The sequence below is a fragment of the Mobula birostris genome, chromosome 2 (assembly GCF_030028105.1).
Source record: "Mobula birostris isolate sMobBir1 chromosome 2, sMobBir1.hap1, whole genome shotgun sequence".
Lineage (NCBI taxonomy): Eukaryota > Metazoa > Chordata > Chondrichthyes > Myliobatiformes > Myliobatidae > Mobula > Mobula birostris.
The window spans coordinates 29,666,734-29,685,507 of record NC_092371.1 but is presented as its reverse complement, the minus strand read 5'-3'; the positions used below and the strand labels follow the sequence as shown (position 1 = coordinate 29,685,507).

Below are 18,774 nucleotides of genomic sequence, written 5' to 3'. Positions count from 1 at the left end.
ATTCATATGTAAGTGAAGTTACTCCTCATTTAAAGTTCCAGCATGATACCCACTTCCAATCAAGTAAACAGATAAAATGGAAGAGAATCAAATCCTTAAGCAATCAATAACTTAAGAATTTACTGTTGTGTTCACTATTTCAGTATGCTACAACTATACTCAATTCAGGTCTTGCTCCAACTAAACCCCTGGGTAATTCTGCTCACTCCGTAACTAACCAATCAGTAACGAATTAATAGGAAGGTCAGTAAATTTTAAGCATACCAAATCAGTATTTTTCATTGCACAATTTGAAGTAATTGTGTCTTCAAATCAAACGATGAAAATTAAAATGTTCAATGGCCCAAATATAGTCAATTTATTGCCTTGGCAAGGTTTCTTCTCTTCTCCCTATTACGGAGATTGTTATCACATGAGCAACCTTTATGTAACATTCTACAGTCTAACAGTACCTCATTGCCTAAGGGCTACGTATGATCTCCAAACTTATTGTGCCTGTGGGTGTGCCTGGCCAAGCTAATGAAGCATTCAAGTATATTGAAATCAATAACTTCTAAATGAGTGAGATCATAAATGCTTAATGCTTGTAGTGCATTGGCCATTTTAAGCAACTACCTGATTTAAACATGGAAAAGATTAGTGAACTTGAGATCATAGATTGCTCTTTTGATTATGGAAAATCATGCTAATGAAAAACTTACCCCTGACATCCCCTTGGTACCTATTTCTATGCCCTCTCCTATTAGCTATTTCAGCCCTGGGGAAAAAGCCTCTGGCTATCCACACGATCAATACCCCTCATTACCTTATACACCTTTATCAAGTCACCTCTCATCCTCTGTCGCTCCAAGGAGATATAGAAATCTCAGGCCTCTCCAGGTACTGCCTGACATGAGTATCTAAACAGTTTTCACTTCAATAATTTTACCTGTAGCTTGACTCCCTGGGGTCTCTGGTATCCCTGTATCGATCATACAGAGGATCTCTTGCATCACGTTCATCCCTTGTAGGCCTGAGTGGGGAGCGATCACGTCTTACATCACGTTCATCACCAAAGGCAAATGGATCTCTAACGAAAGCAGATAAATAAAATAAGCATATTGTTGAAAAAGCCCTTTTGCTGTAATTCTCATACTCAGCTTAAATCTACTGAAAATTCATATTTGAATCCAAAGAACTTGATGTTGTCAATAATGCAAAATTCATTGAATACCAAAACAATGTTCTAAGTCACAAGATGCCTTGAGGTTAATGAAGGTTAAATAACAGATGACCTTGAAACATCTTAATAAAATTATGTAAGGTTAGTGCTTGCTGTATCTTTAATCTAATTAATTCAGTTTTCAATCGACTCCGATCTTGTTCCCTATCTCCATCCCCATTCGCCGTTTGCTGCTTTTCACTGAAGTATCATTATAGACTACATTGTGCACTTCACAGTATACGAAAGCATTCTAGCTGAGTAGCAACAACAAAAACAAATCAAGTTGGGCTATTTTTACATTGTTTCTAGGCATCACTTGAGACCCCAACACTTGTTTTAAATTGTGCAGCTTTAATACTCAGATTTTGTAAACTGTAACATTTAACATGCAGGGGTAAAGAGGGGAGAGGAGAGCTGATGGATGGAAATAGGGAAAATATAAATATTACCCAGCAATGAGCTGAGCATTAAAGATACCCTCTTTATACATGTATGATCATAACTGGTCATTAGTTGAATTGCATGCTGTTTTGTACAACTGAGGAATCTCACCAGAATAGTTATTTAGGTTCACAGTCAGCATAAATCAGAAAGTCTCTAACATTGATCCAATTTTAGCATAATTATTGACAATGAATACATTTAGTCATTTCCTGAAGTTTTATTTGTCCCATTGGGTGTTTCGCAATGGAAATGTAGACAAACCTTCTACAGTATATGCCAATGTTCCACCAGCTCATTTTCCAACAGTTCCGGTGACTCCAGTTCCAGCTTTTCTTGCTCACCTTTTCAGAGATCCATGTTTAAATTCCTTAGAAGTCAGTGTAACTGAAATATCCATCCTATTCGTTGAAATCTTGTGCTAATCGACTGCTACTTACCTTCCATCAGCATATTATAAAATAAGCAAAGAAAGCAAACAAGAGAGGCAGAGAGCAAAAATGATGAGCAGGAACCAGAAAAAGAGCCATCCAAGAATCTTCAATGATGAAATCTATATGTTGGTCTAGACAAACAGTTTGCTTAAATGAAACAATTCCTCAAGTAATCAGCATCCCAGAAATTCCATATTCCATACTTTTGGGTCCAAGTTCACACAAAGTGAATGATGGTGGACATATAGTATAGCTAATGGACCAAGAGTTGCCTTGCCATATCAGGCGGTAATCCTACAAGAAGAGAAGTGGTATCTCCAAACAGACCTCATGAAGAAGACTGACACTTCAAGACAATTGAACGAGTGACAAATCGATGAAACAGTAATTCCAAATGAATCGACTGTCATGGCATTAGAGCAGCTTTCAAACCTTTCAGGTACCGAGCTCTATGTCACTGTACAGCAGAAGACGACTGTAGAACCATTTGGCAACAGAAGCATAGAATAGCAATAACTAATTATCGCCAGCTCCAAATCAGCCTCTTTCGCCCTCACCCCTTTCCGTTCTGGTACTTACCTCACTAGTCATGGCAATAAAAGACTAAATGTGTTAATGAATGCATAAATGATACTTTGAAGGAACGGCAAACAAGATGTGTAGTGATGTGTGACGGAAGGACGCAAACAAGAATCACTGGGAACCATGCTGCAGTCAACACTCCAAAGAACAGTTGGAAAATTTATTGCAAGCTGCAATTCATTTCAAAATGCACCAACTTTTATTAGTTTTTGTATAAATACTAATTTACATCTTGACATACATAAGCATTTATGCTACAATCATACTTTATTGTAACTAGCAAAATGTACAACTGACACGCCAAAAACGAACAAGTATCCTGAATAAAGATTTGTGTAACTTACTTCAACGCAAAGGTGGAACAGCCACTTTAAAAAGCAGATTCACAACTCCCCATACAAATTGGGCAATTTCAGGATTTTAATATGCTGCTTTAACAAGAGACGACCTTCATCCCATCATTGGCAAATAGTCTTGTCTTCGTGATAAAAAGATGCACAAGTGTTATTACCTTCTCGGAGGACTCTGTCTCCGTGCAGATTTATTCGAATTTCTTCGATCAGCTGCCATATTAACATCTGAAAAGAACCAACCAACCAATTTGTACAAAACAAAAACATAACAGACTTGAAAGTAAACATACCCGACAAGATTTACGTGAGTGTTTATTAACAGAAGAATTATTTCAAGTGTAAAGCAAATAGCTTACAGATGAATTTCGGACAAGTGATCACGAACTTGCATCTGAATTATGTACTCCAAACTACAGTTTTTTTTTTGTGGAAAATATTATTTTTCATTAGCTTGGAAAATGGAGTCAAACAGGAAGAGTGCTCCATCAAAGATTAAGAGAAAAGATATTGCAGATCTTCATAACCGTGTTTTAGATAAATGAACAGTTTGAAAATCTCTCTGGAACATAAAATTCCGCTATTTTGATCACAAAAATACAATTAGTTGGATTGATGGTCTGGAGTAATGTTTCCTCATTCAGAATAAACTCTGGATTACCAGTGAGCACACTAAAGATGCCAAACATGCCAAAACTAGTGTTAACACATCAATGTCCACGCTTTCAAAACCATTTATTTGAAAATATGGGCTGATACACTAATGCACAGGGAACCAGAATAAATTGAGCAATGGCAAACTGTTAAGCAATACAGTCCTTTATAAAAAAAAATGATTTTTAATGCTTGTAAATCCCATTGCATTCATAGTATACATTTGCAGTTATCTCAAGTTCTTACCTAATCTGTACCCTCTACACATTCGATCGTTCTCTCCTTGCACGGCAGCTTTAGCATCCTCAACACGATCAAACTGCACAAACCCAAATCCATGGTGCATTGACAAAGCTGCAAAATTAATGTTGTTAATGAAAATGTACATACCTGTGGGATGGAAAAATTCCAGATGTTCAAAAATCTCCATTCAATAGAGCAAAATTACTTCCCTTGACACTTGCAAGTTAAACTGGCAATGTCTAGTTCACAGAAGGTCAACAGAACTGATGACGAAGTCCATTACTTCTTCAAACTGTTCACTTGTTCAGGCAAAATTTCCCATTTATAGAAGGGAGAATTCCAAATGTTGCGAACAAGATCTCATCTTCTAATATGATAGCTCCAGACAACACCAGAATGAAGCCTACTTGTTGTAATTAGCCATCAGAATCAATGGTGGTGTTAAGAAAATCCACAAAACCTCCATTGTTTGGAGCTTTTTGAAACAGTCAAGACGCTACAGAGAAATTGACTTCAAGGGAAAGTAATTTGTAATATTCACTAGATTTACAGAACATCTTTTTAAATACCAACAGCCAAAATGACCGGTTACAATTAACTATACCCTAAATTATTCCAACTTCGCAAATCCATTACAGTTTGACACAATTTCCTCGTGGAGGGTTGGTTCATCTCTTTATCAGACAAAACTACATTGGATCTCTAATGTACAAATACATTAAAAAAAGAACTTTTCCACTCAACCATAAACCAGCTAAAACATGTTAGTAAGATACTTTGAAGTCCAAACCATGATCAGTGTATGTGCCATTCCACAGTAAATTTGGTTAATTATTAATTTGATATGATGAGCATTTACCAATGGAGTTTAATCTCAATCCCCACTCGTAAATTCAATCTAATACTGACTCAAAGAAAAGTTCCACCTTGTCATCTGCAATTAGCCAAAGATGCAAAAACAGTTTGCTTTCAATATAAAACAGACAGGTTCAGAGCTTAAATGGGCATGTTTTTATTTGATACATAAAAGTTAACAATGACAATTATACATTAATGTGACTGCAACAAGTACACAACTTGGCAGCAACTTTGTAGTCAAAAATATGACTAAAACATCGTTCCACGGGAATACTGCAGTTATTTGGTAGACATTGCCATTTTAACCTCAACAGAACCTAAATTTTAAACACTGGCAAAACCTCCAGATGCCAGTTTGCAAAATAAAAATATAAAAAGCTAACTTGTAGAACCAGATACCTTCAAAATTAACATGCAATTTTCCTTCATGAAAGAAATTTAAAAACATTCAAAAGTTCTGAACTATATGTATTTCTTGGATCATCTTGACAAAGGTGTGACTGGTGTAAAACAAGTCAAGCACTCCAAAATCCATTGACACCTCTAAAAGTTGTGAATGTTTGAATGCTCTAGTCAAAACATTTAAAATTTGTCACAGACAGTTCCAAATAATGTGGATGTTTAACCATAGATTAAATGAAGTGAAATGCACAAAATAATCCAAGCCTTTGAGGCAGTAATCAAAAACAGTATAGAGGGACCAAGATGTCAGTGTTACTCTCCATGAAGGTTCCCAATTTCCACTGCTCCACTACTGAAGTCTTCAAGATTTAGATTAGTTAGATGAGTACGGACAAGAAACATGAAAGAAATAAGCTATAATCAGATTCTCTAACCCAGACTGAAGCGTGCAGGGCACATTTATAAATGAGAGATCACGCAGTCTTATGTACACACACCACAATGTCAAGATTACAATAAATCTACTTGCAATGCTAATTCTTCATTTTAAGCGATTGCTGAAAATGCTAGGGCAATACAGGATTTGATTGTCAATTGCAGCAAATCAAGCAACTTGGAAGAAAAACAGTATTTAAGTGGTTTTATTTGTTCCCATTAATGGAAATACCACTATCTTAGAAATTGACACATTTCAGCTTTTACAAATTATCACTAATCCCCAGGCATTAATAATGCTAAAGGGATTAATAATGCCTATAAGCAACAAAAAAAGATTAATACAGAGATGATTACATTTATAAGAAATAGGAGTTTCTTCTTGTAGTTTATTTAATTTATGCAAAATAAATTAAGCATCACACCAATTACGTAAAAAAAATCATGTTGTTGATAAAGCCAGTATTGCCCATAGTACTAAGTTCATGATTCTTGCCCCACTGGGAACAAAAAAAATTCCAAACAATTTAATTGAAATAATGTGTAAGTTTATAAACCAAAAATGTAACTGAGATGGAGATTAAAAAAATAAGTAGTTTAAAATTTGATTGCAAAAGCAAAAAAAAAATCCGGTATGACTTGCCAGGCAATTAAAATTATATTACCTATAAAACATTGGTTACCAAAAATGTTTATTTTATATTTTCAGCTCTGATGAACACTCACTGACAAAAAACATTTTTCTTCTTCATAGAAGACATTTACCTTCCAAGTACACCAGCTTACTTCAGAAGTCCCACACCCAAAGTATTTTATTCTGTATATTACTTTCAGGTGAAAAATATACAAAAGTGATTTAAAGCAGTGGCTTAAATGGTCTGTGAACTCCCATAATTCACTCACCCTTTTGCCAGTACTTCAAACTGAAGTCACATACCTCATTCAGAAAATAGACTGGGAATGCATCCTGGACTTGAGAGATTCATCCATTTGAATCTTTCACTCCACTCCACCACAGAACTTGAGGACTATTCCTGTAGTACTAAAATTCCATAACATCATGTCATGGAAAAAAAAGTCAAGCATGATGTCAAGTGAGGAGGAGTGAAGGGAGCCACCAAGATGAATTACAGCACAGCTTTAAAGCAAAAAGGTGGTCTGTTTGTGTGCATTTCAGTTAACCTTATAATAACTAGGCCCTTAGCCATTCACTGTGCACCTCAGTATTGAAGGCAATTTCTGATAGGGGACCAACCAAATCCTTTTAAAGTAAGAGTACTGAAGCAGCACAGTGATTCAGAACCTGCAAAACAAGACACCAGAAGAAATGTAGCAAAACAGTCCTATACAGAGAAGTTTATAGTGACATAAAAGCAGCCATCCCCTTCAGAGCCAGCTCTGAAAAGGACACCTAAGTACAGTGCCCTGAAGTATTCAGCCCCCACAAATATCTTCACTGAGTACTGTCTTATTTTCCAAACTTAAAATTTAAAATTAAAAGGATTTTTGGAGCTAATCTACAAAACACTGTATATCATGTCCAATTAAAAGGAAAAAAAAACAAAACCTGTTTACCTAAAATTAAAAACCAAAATTGGAGGCTGAAAAAGTATTCACTCATCCCCATTGTAATTAATATGTCAACTTTCCCCAGGTGCAATACACTATATTAACCTTACCAACTCACCCAACCTGTTGATGTAGAAAATTAGAGGACCACCTGTCTTCAACAAATTCTTAAGAATAAATTCCCTCTCTGTAAGGTCCAACAGTATGGTAGGTTTTCAACAGACCAAACCAAAATGAGTGAAGGCAAAAGACCATTCAAGACAAGTTAGGGAAACGATAACAGAAACAGACAACGCAGGGAAAAAGTACAAGACCATCACAAAGGCACTGTACATACCTCGAGTAGTCCATTGTGGAAAAAGTGGGGAAAATATTGAACAGCCACGCTGCCTGGACTCTAAACTTAGTTGTCGGAGAAGACTGGCACTTGTAAAAGAGGCTACTGTGACATCAACAGTCATTCTTGAGTGAGCTGCAAAAGTCAGTGGCTGCAACTAGAGATAAAGTTCATGGGTCCACAATTTCTAAGGCCTTCACAAAAAGGGTATTTATGAAGCTAAACAAAAGCATCCTTGCCTGTAAAGGCTTTGCAAAGCATCATTTAGAAGATACTGTAAAGACGTGGAAGAAGCTCTTGTGGTCAGCTGAGACTGAAGTGGAATTTTTTGGCCTCAACATTAAGCAGAACATGCGGTGTCAATCTAATACTGCAAATCAGCCAGGTAACATCCTCCCTACTGTAAAGTATGGTGGAGATAGCATCGTGCAATGGGGATGCTTTTCAGCAGCAGGGACTGTAAATCTGGTCAGGATTGATGGGAAAATGAATGCTGCTAAATCCATTAAGATACTGGACAAGAACCTGCTAGCCTCCACTTAAACTGGGAAGGGAGTTCATCTTTCAACAGTATAAGGACCCAAAGCAGCCTAACAGAGCAACCATGGAGTGGCTTGAAATGAAGAAAAGTCATCTTCCCTAGGGTACTGACCTTAACCCAACTGAACACCTCTGGCACAGTGGACAAGATTGCTGTCCATTGCCACTGCCCAACTACTCTGGCAAAGTTTGAACAATTTTACAAGGAGGAATGGGCAAATCTTGCTCCATCACACTGTGCAAAGCTACCCCAAAACACTATTGGCTGTAATAGCTACAAGAGGTGGTTCAACTGGGCAAAGTGGGATGAATACTTTTCTACTGCTGACAATTCAGTTTTTCATGCTTTATAAATTTCCATTGTTATTGGGCTCTGATGTAGAAAAGAAGCACATGGTTCACAAATAAAAATTCTCAGTTAAACTGATCAAAATCCCTGGTTATATTACTCATTTATGTGAACAAAGGGTTGGGAGCTGAATACCTTTACAAGGCACTGTATGTATGGCAATGGCTAACTTATTTGCAATCTGGTTACGGTTTTCTCAAACAAACACGGATTCATCCATTAGGTTAATGTAAGGAACAAAGAAACATCTGTGATGAATGCCCTACTTTTCAGTGGTTTAAGCAATGGCCAGTTAGGCTGCCAATGCTCCTTTACAGTAAGACAAATGGAAAAATAGCTGCGAACAAATCAGGATCCAAATAGCTTGGGACTGTTAAGATGAGTAGTACCACAAGATCCCTTGGCCTCTCTTGCCTGCTCTGCCTCTAATTAAATTTATAGCTAAACCTTTGCCTCAGAAACATTCCTGCAACATATTTATCCAGAATTCTATCAGATATTGAACAAACTCAACAACAGACAATTCCCAAGATTTCTTCCACCCAGAGGATATTTTATTTATTCTCAGCCAAGTTCTAATTGGCTGAGCACTTGGTTGAAGCATTCCAGGTCAGGGAACAAACATCTCTGCATTTTTCTTGACAAGCCCTGCAAGCTCATGTGCTTCACTTCCCATTCTTCTAAATTCATGTTCAAAACATGTACCTTTCCAGTCCCAGGATCCTTTGTTACACTTCTCCCTAGGGCAAGGAGGACAGAACTGCACATAATACTCTTAGTGCAACATACTCAAGGCCAGTATAAATTGTGGCATTATAACATTTTGTACTCAAACTTTCTTTCAATAAAGGACAGCATTCCATTTGACATCCTCTTTCTATGCTATACTGCATTGCAACTTTCAGAGTCATTTGCAAGCATACCCAGGTTCTCTGAACATATTTTCCAATTTCTAACTATATAAAATGTACTTTCTGTTCTATATTTTCCCCAAATCATACAACTTCAGTTTTCCATATTTCTTCTGTCAAGTTCTCAACCATCCACTAATTTGTCTGCATTCCCATGAAGCCTCTCCACATCCTGCTCAAGCTTCAATGCCACCTAGCTTTGTACTACAGTGCAGCAACTTTTAAAGTGACCAGATAAACCGAAAGCATGAAACTCCCATTTTGCAAGTCTGTGCTGATACTTAAAGGCTCAACAATGACCATTTAGGCAAATATAAAGTTGAAAGAAAGCACACTCAGTGACATCATAAAAGCAATTAACTTCAATAGCACCTAATGAAATTTAAATAACATTCTGCTTGTATTTCCTTGTCCTTTGAAAAACAAATGCAAATATGAAGTGGACAAATAAAGAAAAGGCAATATTTTTTTTGTATTCCACCCAGAATATATAGTTCTGATTTCTCCAAGTGTCCACACACTATAAGACATTATGGATCAAAAGTTTGAAATCATCCATTGAAGGCTGTCAATTTAGTTCCACATAGGACAGAGAAACCTTAATATAATAGTGCAGTTTGGATAGTAGCTTTAGATTTTCCATCTATCCCAGCAAAAGATGACCAACTTTATAGCTGTGTAATATTTACCTCTTCACCAGTTTCAAATTCATCACTTCTAAATGGTCAGTAATCACATTATGCTACAACTATGTAAGCCTATGGCAGGAAAAGTAAATTGTTAGTTACAGTGTTGACTTAAGTTCATAGGTCAGTGCCAGACCTATAGATAATGCATTGCAAATGTGACTAACAATCACCCAATAACCTCTTTACTTCTGAATTTAAAATATATGCCACCAACAATCTGGCATTCATTCAAAAGCCAAAAGTTCAAAATATGCATGGTATAGTCTCCGATGGTCTCTCAAATTCTCATGCTTCATAGCTCTTCAAAGTAATTGAAATTCCAGGACTGATTTCCAAATCAGCAAACCAACAGATAAATCAGCAATCCTATTTGAATCCTTTTACTAAAGCTGCAAAAATGAGCTTTAATGAGAACATTATCCTTTACCAGTAATACATAATATCCAATCTAGCTTTACCAACATCTACAAACCAAGAACAAAAATCAAAAGTCAGTCCAGTTAAAATTATTCATTGATGGCTGTAGGGCTGAGAACCCTAAATATAACACCATTAGGATAGTAGCTCTAGATTTCAGATTTAGCTGTTGTTTTGCCAGCCAAATTCAAAATTATGTTGGACAATATAATCAAGATTTTTTTTAGACATCACAGCTCGAAGTGAAGTGTGTGTAATTGTCTGAGCAAATATCTGAAAATGAGTTTTACAGTTGGAGATATAAACAAAAGCATTAATTGTACAAGTTTTATCAGTTTTGACACTGTACTTTAAACCTGCATTTTAAATTACCAATTTTCATCATTACACTGTGAAACTGGAAGTAACGTCCAGATTTTTGAGGTGGAAGTCCAAAGTACTATCAATGATCAAAAGTATATTACAGTTAACACTTTCTCCAACAGAATTAAGTGAAAACACAACAACTGACATAATTTCAGTTATTATGCAGTAAATATTTATAATAATCCTTGAAAATCTAACAGATAATCTCTCAATCTAATGAAGTTGCTAATTCCATAGCAAGCCAAAAATTCAACACAGGAAATGGACCAGCCTGCGAAAGCTAATTATTCTTAATTTTATTTTGCTTAAATTTTAAAATGAGATGAATCACTCATCTATGAAGCCTGATGTCTTAGCTTCTTTAATTACAAGTATATTCCAACATTTCCTCAGTATTGAAGTTGAGCCAGGTTAATCCATTGCTCTCTTGTCTATAGGATTCTTTCAGCAGGCTGTGGTCAATTATTTCAATCATAGCATACCTGCAGGGTCCCAGGAATCCAAATGAACTGGCAACCAAACAGAAGCTAGCATTATCAATGGAAACTGCCAGAATGTGCAGTGACTATAGGAATGCAGTAGATAGCACATTTCCTTCAATGGTCAATATACAAAATGGAATCTTAAATATCCAGATACTTCCCCACCCCCCCCCCAATTTAATCCAGTGAGACAGAAATTTAAAATCTCTGTACACCCACCTACATGAACAATCAGAAGAAATTTTCCCAGCTAAAATAATTCTGAAACAGGAAAAAAAAAGCATTTAACAGCAGCAAACTGCATCACTACTACAGTTTGCTCTGAGGGTTCATTATACATACACAGTAGAAGACCATCCCTGAGGTGACCAGCAAAACCACCAGCAAGAAAATCATTTCTCCAGCATGAGAAATGAACTGAACAACTTGTTGTTATGCATGGTGTCAAGGTAGGAGACCAAATAGTTCAAATAATCTTTCAGAAAGTAAGCCCGCATACCCTAAATATTGAGCTTGAAATGATTTAACACATTCCTGTCAAATTACAATATACAGAAGTTTATACAATGAAATCTGTGATATTTACAGTCATGCAGAGGCTATACTAGTAATCAACTTCCATGAAAACCTGACTGTTTTGTTGGGTTTTCAGTTCAGAATCAAGACTTTTACAGACACCATAAGCAGCCAAAGGCAAAAAAAAACTTCTTTCCTACCTGTACCTAAACTGATCAAATAAGCTGCATTTTTAATTATTAGTTTAAATAAGGAGCTTGCTCTTTAATCTCTTATGAGATTCAGTTATAAGAGACATAGTAATTGAAATCATCACTCATTAGCCGATCTTGCAGCCCTACAGCTTTGACAAGCTTGATAAAAATTCAAAGATTCAAAATTATGGAAACGGGTGTGACATCACTGGTGACTGAACTTCTCAAGTGAAAAATACCAAAATCCAACTTAAGCTGACGATGGGTTCCACGTTGCAAGACAGATAAGACTGATGGTTTTCCAAAAGATAACTAGCTTAGTTATACCATATTTTAAAATTTCCAGGTTGGACCAAAATGAAGAATTGGTTGTATAAAGATGAAGGACGCCCAAAAATGTTGATGGCAACGCTACAGTTGCAATAGTATGGTACTCTTGAGTTTGTAGGCGAGAAACATTTTCCCGTTCTATTGACTAAGTGTATAGGCATGACGTTATTGTGCCTCAGAATAGAAAATTAACCACCCATTTGCAAGTTTTCAAGTACCACTTCGCCAAATTGTGGACTTCTTCCCCAATAAAGTTAACATCTGTTTTAAGAGTAGTTTTTTTTAAGCAAACTATTTCATGCATATTGATCTTGATTGATATTGGTCCAAACTGACCATACAAATTCAGAGAATCAAACTTACCTCAAGCAACATGAGATGCTAAAACCCCTCCCTTCACATGATTTGGGTATATCCATTATATGCAATGGAATTCAGAGCTGTGCAAAGATGGACAAATTAATGATTCAAACTGATTTAGCATGTTGCTCCACCAAATCGTGAATTAGCTACAGATGGCAAAATTCCAGTTCTTGGTTCTTTCCACTACAATTTACTAACTTAGAAGCAAAGAGTCAACAAATGGCACTGGATTGGCTGAGGATAATACAGTTCTAAATTCTAAAATTGTGGTAACATACCTTTCGTGTAGTAAAAGGTAGGACATTAGAATCAAGTATCGGGTTCAGTTGGAAAATCTAATGTTTCCAGATACTAACCATTTATCTTGCCATATTTAAGGAACATATCCTCCAAATCCTTCCTCACCATGGAGTCGGTGGGTAAATTTCCAACAAAAACGCGCCTCTCAAGATCTCGAGGATCAGCACTGTCTGTCTTGTTACTTGCACCCCGGTCACCACGCATTCTACGTTCTCGGGATGGGCTTCTGCTTCTTCTCCGGGACATCATTTAGAATCCTTTTATGGGCTTCACCACGTGAAACAAAAAAGAGAAAATTTCCATTTGCATTAGATAAGTTTGAGGAGAAGTCGTTAGCAAAAAGTGCCCTGTAAGTTACATCAGAAGTTATGCAAAATGAGATTTGGGACCACCGCATTAAGACCAGATTACTCTTTGTGCAGAGCCAGCAACTGGTTTACAGATTCTGTAGTGTTTTATATAATTAAGTTTTAAATTTGACATTGTTTACAGTGAGTCACAATTAATAATTTATTACAAGGCATATTACTTTGGGGGAGGAGGGCAGGGAAGAAATTGTCCCATGCAATTCCCAATACCTTTCTCAAAAATCAGAGGCTTAATTGTTCAGTTTAACCACAATTGATGGCATGTCACCGGTTAAGATAGAGAATTAATAAATGAATCCCAGTGTGTTTGGTGTATTATGCATTTCTGAAAATAAACATGTTTGCAGATGTAGTTTCCACATAAAATACCAGTTTCCTAACATACCATAAATTATCCTTCTGTGAAATTCTAGAAAATATGTAGATGTTCTAATAGACATTGATGCAAAAAATGTCATCACCTACTCAAAAGGCAAATTTTATTCTTACTGAACGACAAAAATCTGGTTACAAAGCATGTGAAATAACTGAATTGCTCACAAGAGACTTTATGCAAGAAAATAGCAAAGATGAACTCACTACATCCGCAACAATACATTTAGAAAACAACTTTCACTCATGGATTGGTAATACAAATCAAAAACAATTCATTTAGTTTGCTGAAATAATTAACTGAACTCAATAATTTCTTCAAAAACAATCTTTAAGTACATATACTCACCCAACGTGTTATTTAGTTTGACTATGAGGATACAGCACTCACAAGTAAACCAAAATGAAGCTCAATTTAACCACGACTACAATAAAAGATGTAGAAGATGGAATGGGATTGATGAAGGAAACATTCAAATGGATGTACATCATTAGACAATAAGCAGAGGACTACTTTATATTAAAGTACTGAACCCAGCTAACAGCAACAGTGTCACCCTCCACTTATTTTAAAAATAGCCTCTAGTTTATTGTACTACCAGACACATGACCCACTATACAGTAATCTGCTCACCAGGAAAATATTTTTAAAAAGTTAAGCCACTCATCTCTAATCCATCAGCTAGTGAAAATAGTAAAAATTTTCCAAAGGCCATGAGCCATTACAACACTCACAACAGAAATCTCAAAGCAAGAAAACTTTTGAGAGTGAATCAAATAAATAATTGTCTTTCAGTACCTTCCAATCATTATATTTAACAAAAACATGGATATATTATGTGTTTTATAAAAGTTCTATGCAGGTATAAAATTAATACCCAACCAAGACCAATCCAAGCCGGACCTGTACCAAGAATTTATAGAATTTTTATACACACATTAGTGAAATCCATCACTGTAAGGAATCTACTTCATTTTACATACGCTTGCAGTCCACATCAGACTTCCTTCTGCACAAGTTTAAATAAAATAGTAAGGCTGAAATACACAACTAAAAAAAACATTAATTTGGTCTGATGCTTGTTCCATCATTCTGTAAGATACTGACCAAATCCCTCAGGTATTTTATTCAGACCATATATTAATTACAACAAATTGTCTTTCTGAAGTTTTGACAAAATATTCATATTTTATTAAACCCTTTTAACTGCTAGGCAATTGCACAGATTCAAAACATTTCTTAATTTCAAATAATCAGTGTTTTGTTTCTATGATTTTGACCAGCAAGTGGGAGGTACACAATTCAGTTGGTGGTGGTGTTTAGTGTAGTAGGTTGTTGTAGGTAACAACAGGCAGAACTAGGCTGAGGAGAAGCAGATAGGAGGTCAATCCAGGAAAATATGAAGCGATACACTTTGGAAGTCGAACTTTAAAGTGAAATACAGGGTAACTGGCAGGATTTTTAGCAGTGTGGAGGGACAAGAGAAATCACGAGGTTCTTGTCCATAGGTCCCTCAAAGCTGCAGAGCATCTTGACAGGGTAGTTAAGGCACATGATATGTTGGCCTTCATTAGTCAGGGAATTAAGTTCAAGAACTGCGAGGCAATGCTGTAGCTCTATAACTCAGTTAGACCACACTTGGAATATTGCATTCAGTCCTGGTTGCCTCATTAAAGGAAGGATGTGGAAACTCTACAGAGAATATAGTGATTTACCAGAATCCTGCCTGGATTGAATAGCACATCTTATGAGGAGAGGTTGAGCAAGCCAAGGCTTTTCTCCTTTGAGTGAAGGAGGATGGGAGTTACTTTATAGAAGTGAAAAGGATGAGCAGAGCATTGATAAGAGTGGACAGCCAATAAGATAGAAATGGTTAAAACAACAGGTCATCATTTCGGAGCAAAGTATGGGGGGGGGGGTGGGAGATGTCAAAGAGGTGTTTATTTAATCAGCGAGAGTGGTGGTAGAGACAGATAAATTAGGGATATTCCGGAGACTCTTAGATTAGAGCATAGATGTCAGAAAAATGGAGAGCTCTGCAGGAGGCAAGTAAAAGGTTGATCATGGAGTTCTAAACTTGTACAAGAAAACTACACAATGTGACAGCTTTCTATACTACCAACACCTTCGTAGTCACAAGAAATCAGCCCAATCACATTCTGAACCTAGGGCATTTATTTACAGTCAATCTGGCCTAATCCAAACTGAGCCGAAGGACATAACTCAAATCAAACAAGTCTGGTCCTTTCATGCTTGTGTCACGATCCACAATGTATATATTTTATTTGCAATAACACACTAAACCAATACTGCAAAAGTAATCATTAAAGCAAAAGAACTTAATTGTGTTACAATAGGATGGACAGAGAAGTATCAAAATCTTCAGGTCCTGCCAATCAAAATGAGCATTAAATAACTTCCATAACAAAGAATTTAACCAAGCGTTCCAAATAAGTCTTTTAGTGTATTTACTATCACAACACAAATAACTTAGTTTCAAATGGGTTATTTTCAAATAGGTAAGAATTTTATATGGGTGGATAATTGCCCTTCCTGGGATAGATAACCAAATTCAACATTCACATACAGATACGTGCCAAGAACTTTTTGAGAAATTCAAGTATAGACCATCAGCAGTCATAGAATCTCCCTTTTTGCTGAAGTTACAATACTTTTTCCCCATTTTCAACCGAAGAAAGCCATAACATTTGATGTGCTTTAGTTGGATAACCAAGTTAGTTGAACGTCATCACAAAGATTAATCAGTCATTGTAATTGTAATATATGCATGCTCTTCAAAATGCACCTTACAAATGTAGTAACATTTTGCCTTGTTAAAACCTACACTGGTAGACTTAAATTGATTTTGAATTTTAAGATTTTAAATTCAACACTATTCGGAAATAACATTTTAACTTAAAAAGGCTGTCATAATCCACTCAGATGTGGAACTGAACAAATTAATGACAAATTTAGAACTTTTCTCAACTGCTGCAAGCTCACACCTGCACTTTTAAGTGAACACAATTAAAGCAGAATTCCAAAGAAAAATGTACTGTAAGTGGAAAATAAAGTATCAAAATGAATTTTTAAAAATGTATCTTTCCAAGAGATCAATGCATAAAAATATTCTATTCCAATTGATAGAATGCTCATTTTAAAATCAGTTGAGTTGTAGTTGTTTGTACATAGGATATTTTATTCTGGCCATAATTAATTCACAATTAACACAATAATGAATAATGAAAAAAAATACACCAGCAGCACAAATTCAGTTTCAAATTTTATTGTTATAAACTGATTAAATTTGTTAAATGAGATGAAAACAATACCCTTGTGCATACTCTTCTTTGGTTGGGAACTGTGAAAATGGCAGAGGCAACTTTGGATCAACTAAACTTCATCCTAGGGTGAGGTTGAGCCACTAAACTCATACTGTATTTTGAGCTGTCATACTTCAATCTGATTAGACTCTTCTCCACTCAATACGTTCACCGTTGTCACATTGCCACATGGACGTTTCTTCACCAATTCACACCAGCAATCACTTGGTCCAACGACCCCAGCCCCTCGTTATGTTATTGATCCAAAGGTACAACCTTCCCTCTAAGTGAACGCAAGCACCATTTTCATAACTTGTGGAAAAGGCAGCGCACCTAACTTCTTTCTCCCCGACTGGCGTTGACTCCACATACGGGATAATGCCGAACAGCACAGGAAACTTGACAAGCGCTTTCACACAGGCCAAATGAAAAACAGGGTGAACAGTGCATGTTCCTGGTGAAGCTGAATCCAAATAGGAAGCAATTCCAAATCAATCACACACAAAAAATAATGAGGTCTTAATACAAATCACCGGCAGATATCTTTTCGTGGTGTGATCTGGTCTGAGTGCATAAATAATTTTTAGGCCCAAGTGCATACATTGCCCTCCTTGCCCCGACGGAAGATTTCGGGCGAGTAGAGCTGTGATCTTTGACCACTTCCCTCCGGCTATAACCTAGGCTGTATATCAAGCATCTTTGCAGGTAAAATGCACAGCTGATCGAATAAATGCGGGCGGCCATAAATCCGACCCTCAGATGTTTTAAGTGTATTGTTGTGCTAGTGCGGGAATTTTGAAGACACTCCAGATTACAGATTCCTTTATTCAGTCAGATGCAAAATGATGTGTGTGTTTCTAGCCAGCCACGAGAATGAAAGGTTTTATATTTCGCTACAGAGGCGGGCGGAAGCCGACACCGAAGGAAGCACCTCCCCCACCTCTCCCCGCCGCCATTTTAAGGCGCTCTGCCCTTCAGGACGCGTTCCCAAGGCGCATCGCTGGCGCAGAGCAGCCCCTGGCTTCTGCTGTCGATTCCCCGCCACACCTCAGCCGCCAATCTGCCTCCCTCAACCACCGGCCGGTTTTCGTCGAGGCGGGCGGTGGCCCCAGCGGACGGCCCGGGGTTCGGCCTCGCCTCCGCCATGTTGAGCGGGCAACTCTTTGTCCGAAGGAACGTGTTAGGATTCTGTGTGCGACCGCGACCGGCTCCCACCGCCGGCTCATCCCTCAGAATCCCCGCTGATCCCTTACCGTTATCCGACGTGAAGTTTCACTCGCACTTTTTGGCGCTGACTTTGCTGCGGGAGCTTCCTTTTCTTGTCCGGACAGCAACGGCCGACTGCGATCCGCCGCTTCTTTTCGCGCATGCGTCACTGACGAAGCGCTGTGCGAACGCCACCCTGTCTGCGCATGCGCCGCTGGTCGGGCGCTGTCCCGATTGCGCACGTGCGCAGTGGGGGGGGCAATGTTTTCGGGGGAGAGGCGGGATATGTCCCGGGGAAATGCGCATCATGCAAATACAGCGGGGCAGTCGTCTGACTCTTAAACCAGAAACTCAAATGTGACTTTGCAGATGCTGGAAATCTTCAGCAAGGCAAGCAAAAAGCTGGAGGAACTCAGCGCGTCAGGCAGCATCTATGGAAGGAAATAAAAAATCGACATTTCGGGTCATGGTGAGGAGTCCTGATGATGGATCTCGGCCTGAAACGTCGATCGGCCAACTTCCTTTATAGATGCTGCCT

The 18,774-nt window shown here is 37.5% G+C and overlaps 1 protein-coding gene across 4 annotated transcripts in view; it reads right to left on the bottom strand.

Moving 5' to 3' along the window:
* The window catches only part of LOC140185801 (nuclear receptor coactivator 5-like), a 42,387-nt gene extending 23,971 nt beyond the window's left edge, over window positions 1–18,416 (bottom strand). Inside the window, exons 1-5 of one of the 4 annotated variants that reach the window (XM_072239499.1) lie at window positions 18,284–18,416; window positions 13,023–13,233; window positions 3,912–4,019; window positions 3,173–3,239; window positions 929–1,069 (exon numbers count right to left, since the gene is read on the bottom strand). In XM_072239499.1, the coding sequence (XP_072095600.1) occupies window positions 929–1,069; window positions 3,173–3,239; window positions 3,912–4,019; window positions 13,023–13,215 (509 nt within the window). In that variant the 5' untranslated portion in view covers window positions 13,216–13,233; window positions 18,284–18,416. The remainder of the gene's footprint in view (window positions 1–928; window positions 1,070–3,172; window positions 3,240–3,911; window positions 4,020–13,022; window positions 13,234–18,283) is intronic. The other 3 variants (XM_072239509.1, XM_072239519.1, XM_072239527.1) reach the window with 3 other exon arrangements.
* Between the last annotated feature and the right edge of the window lie 358 nt (window positions 18,417–18,774).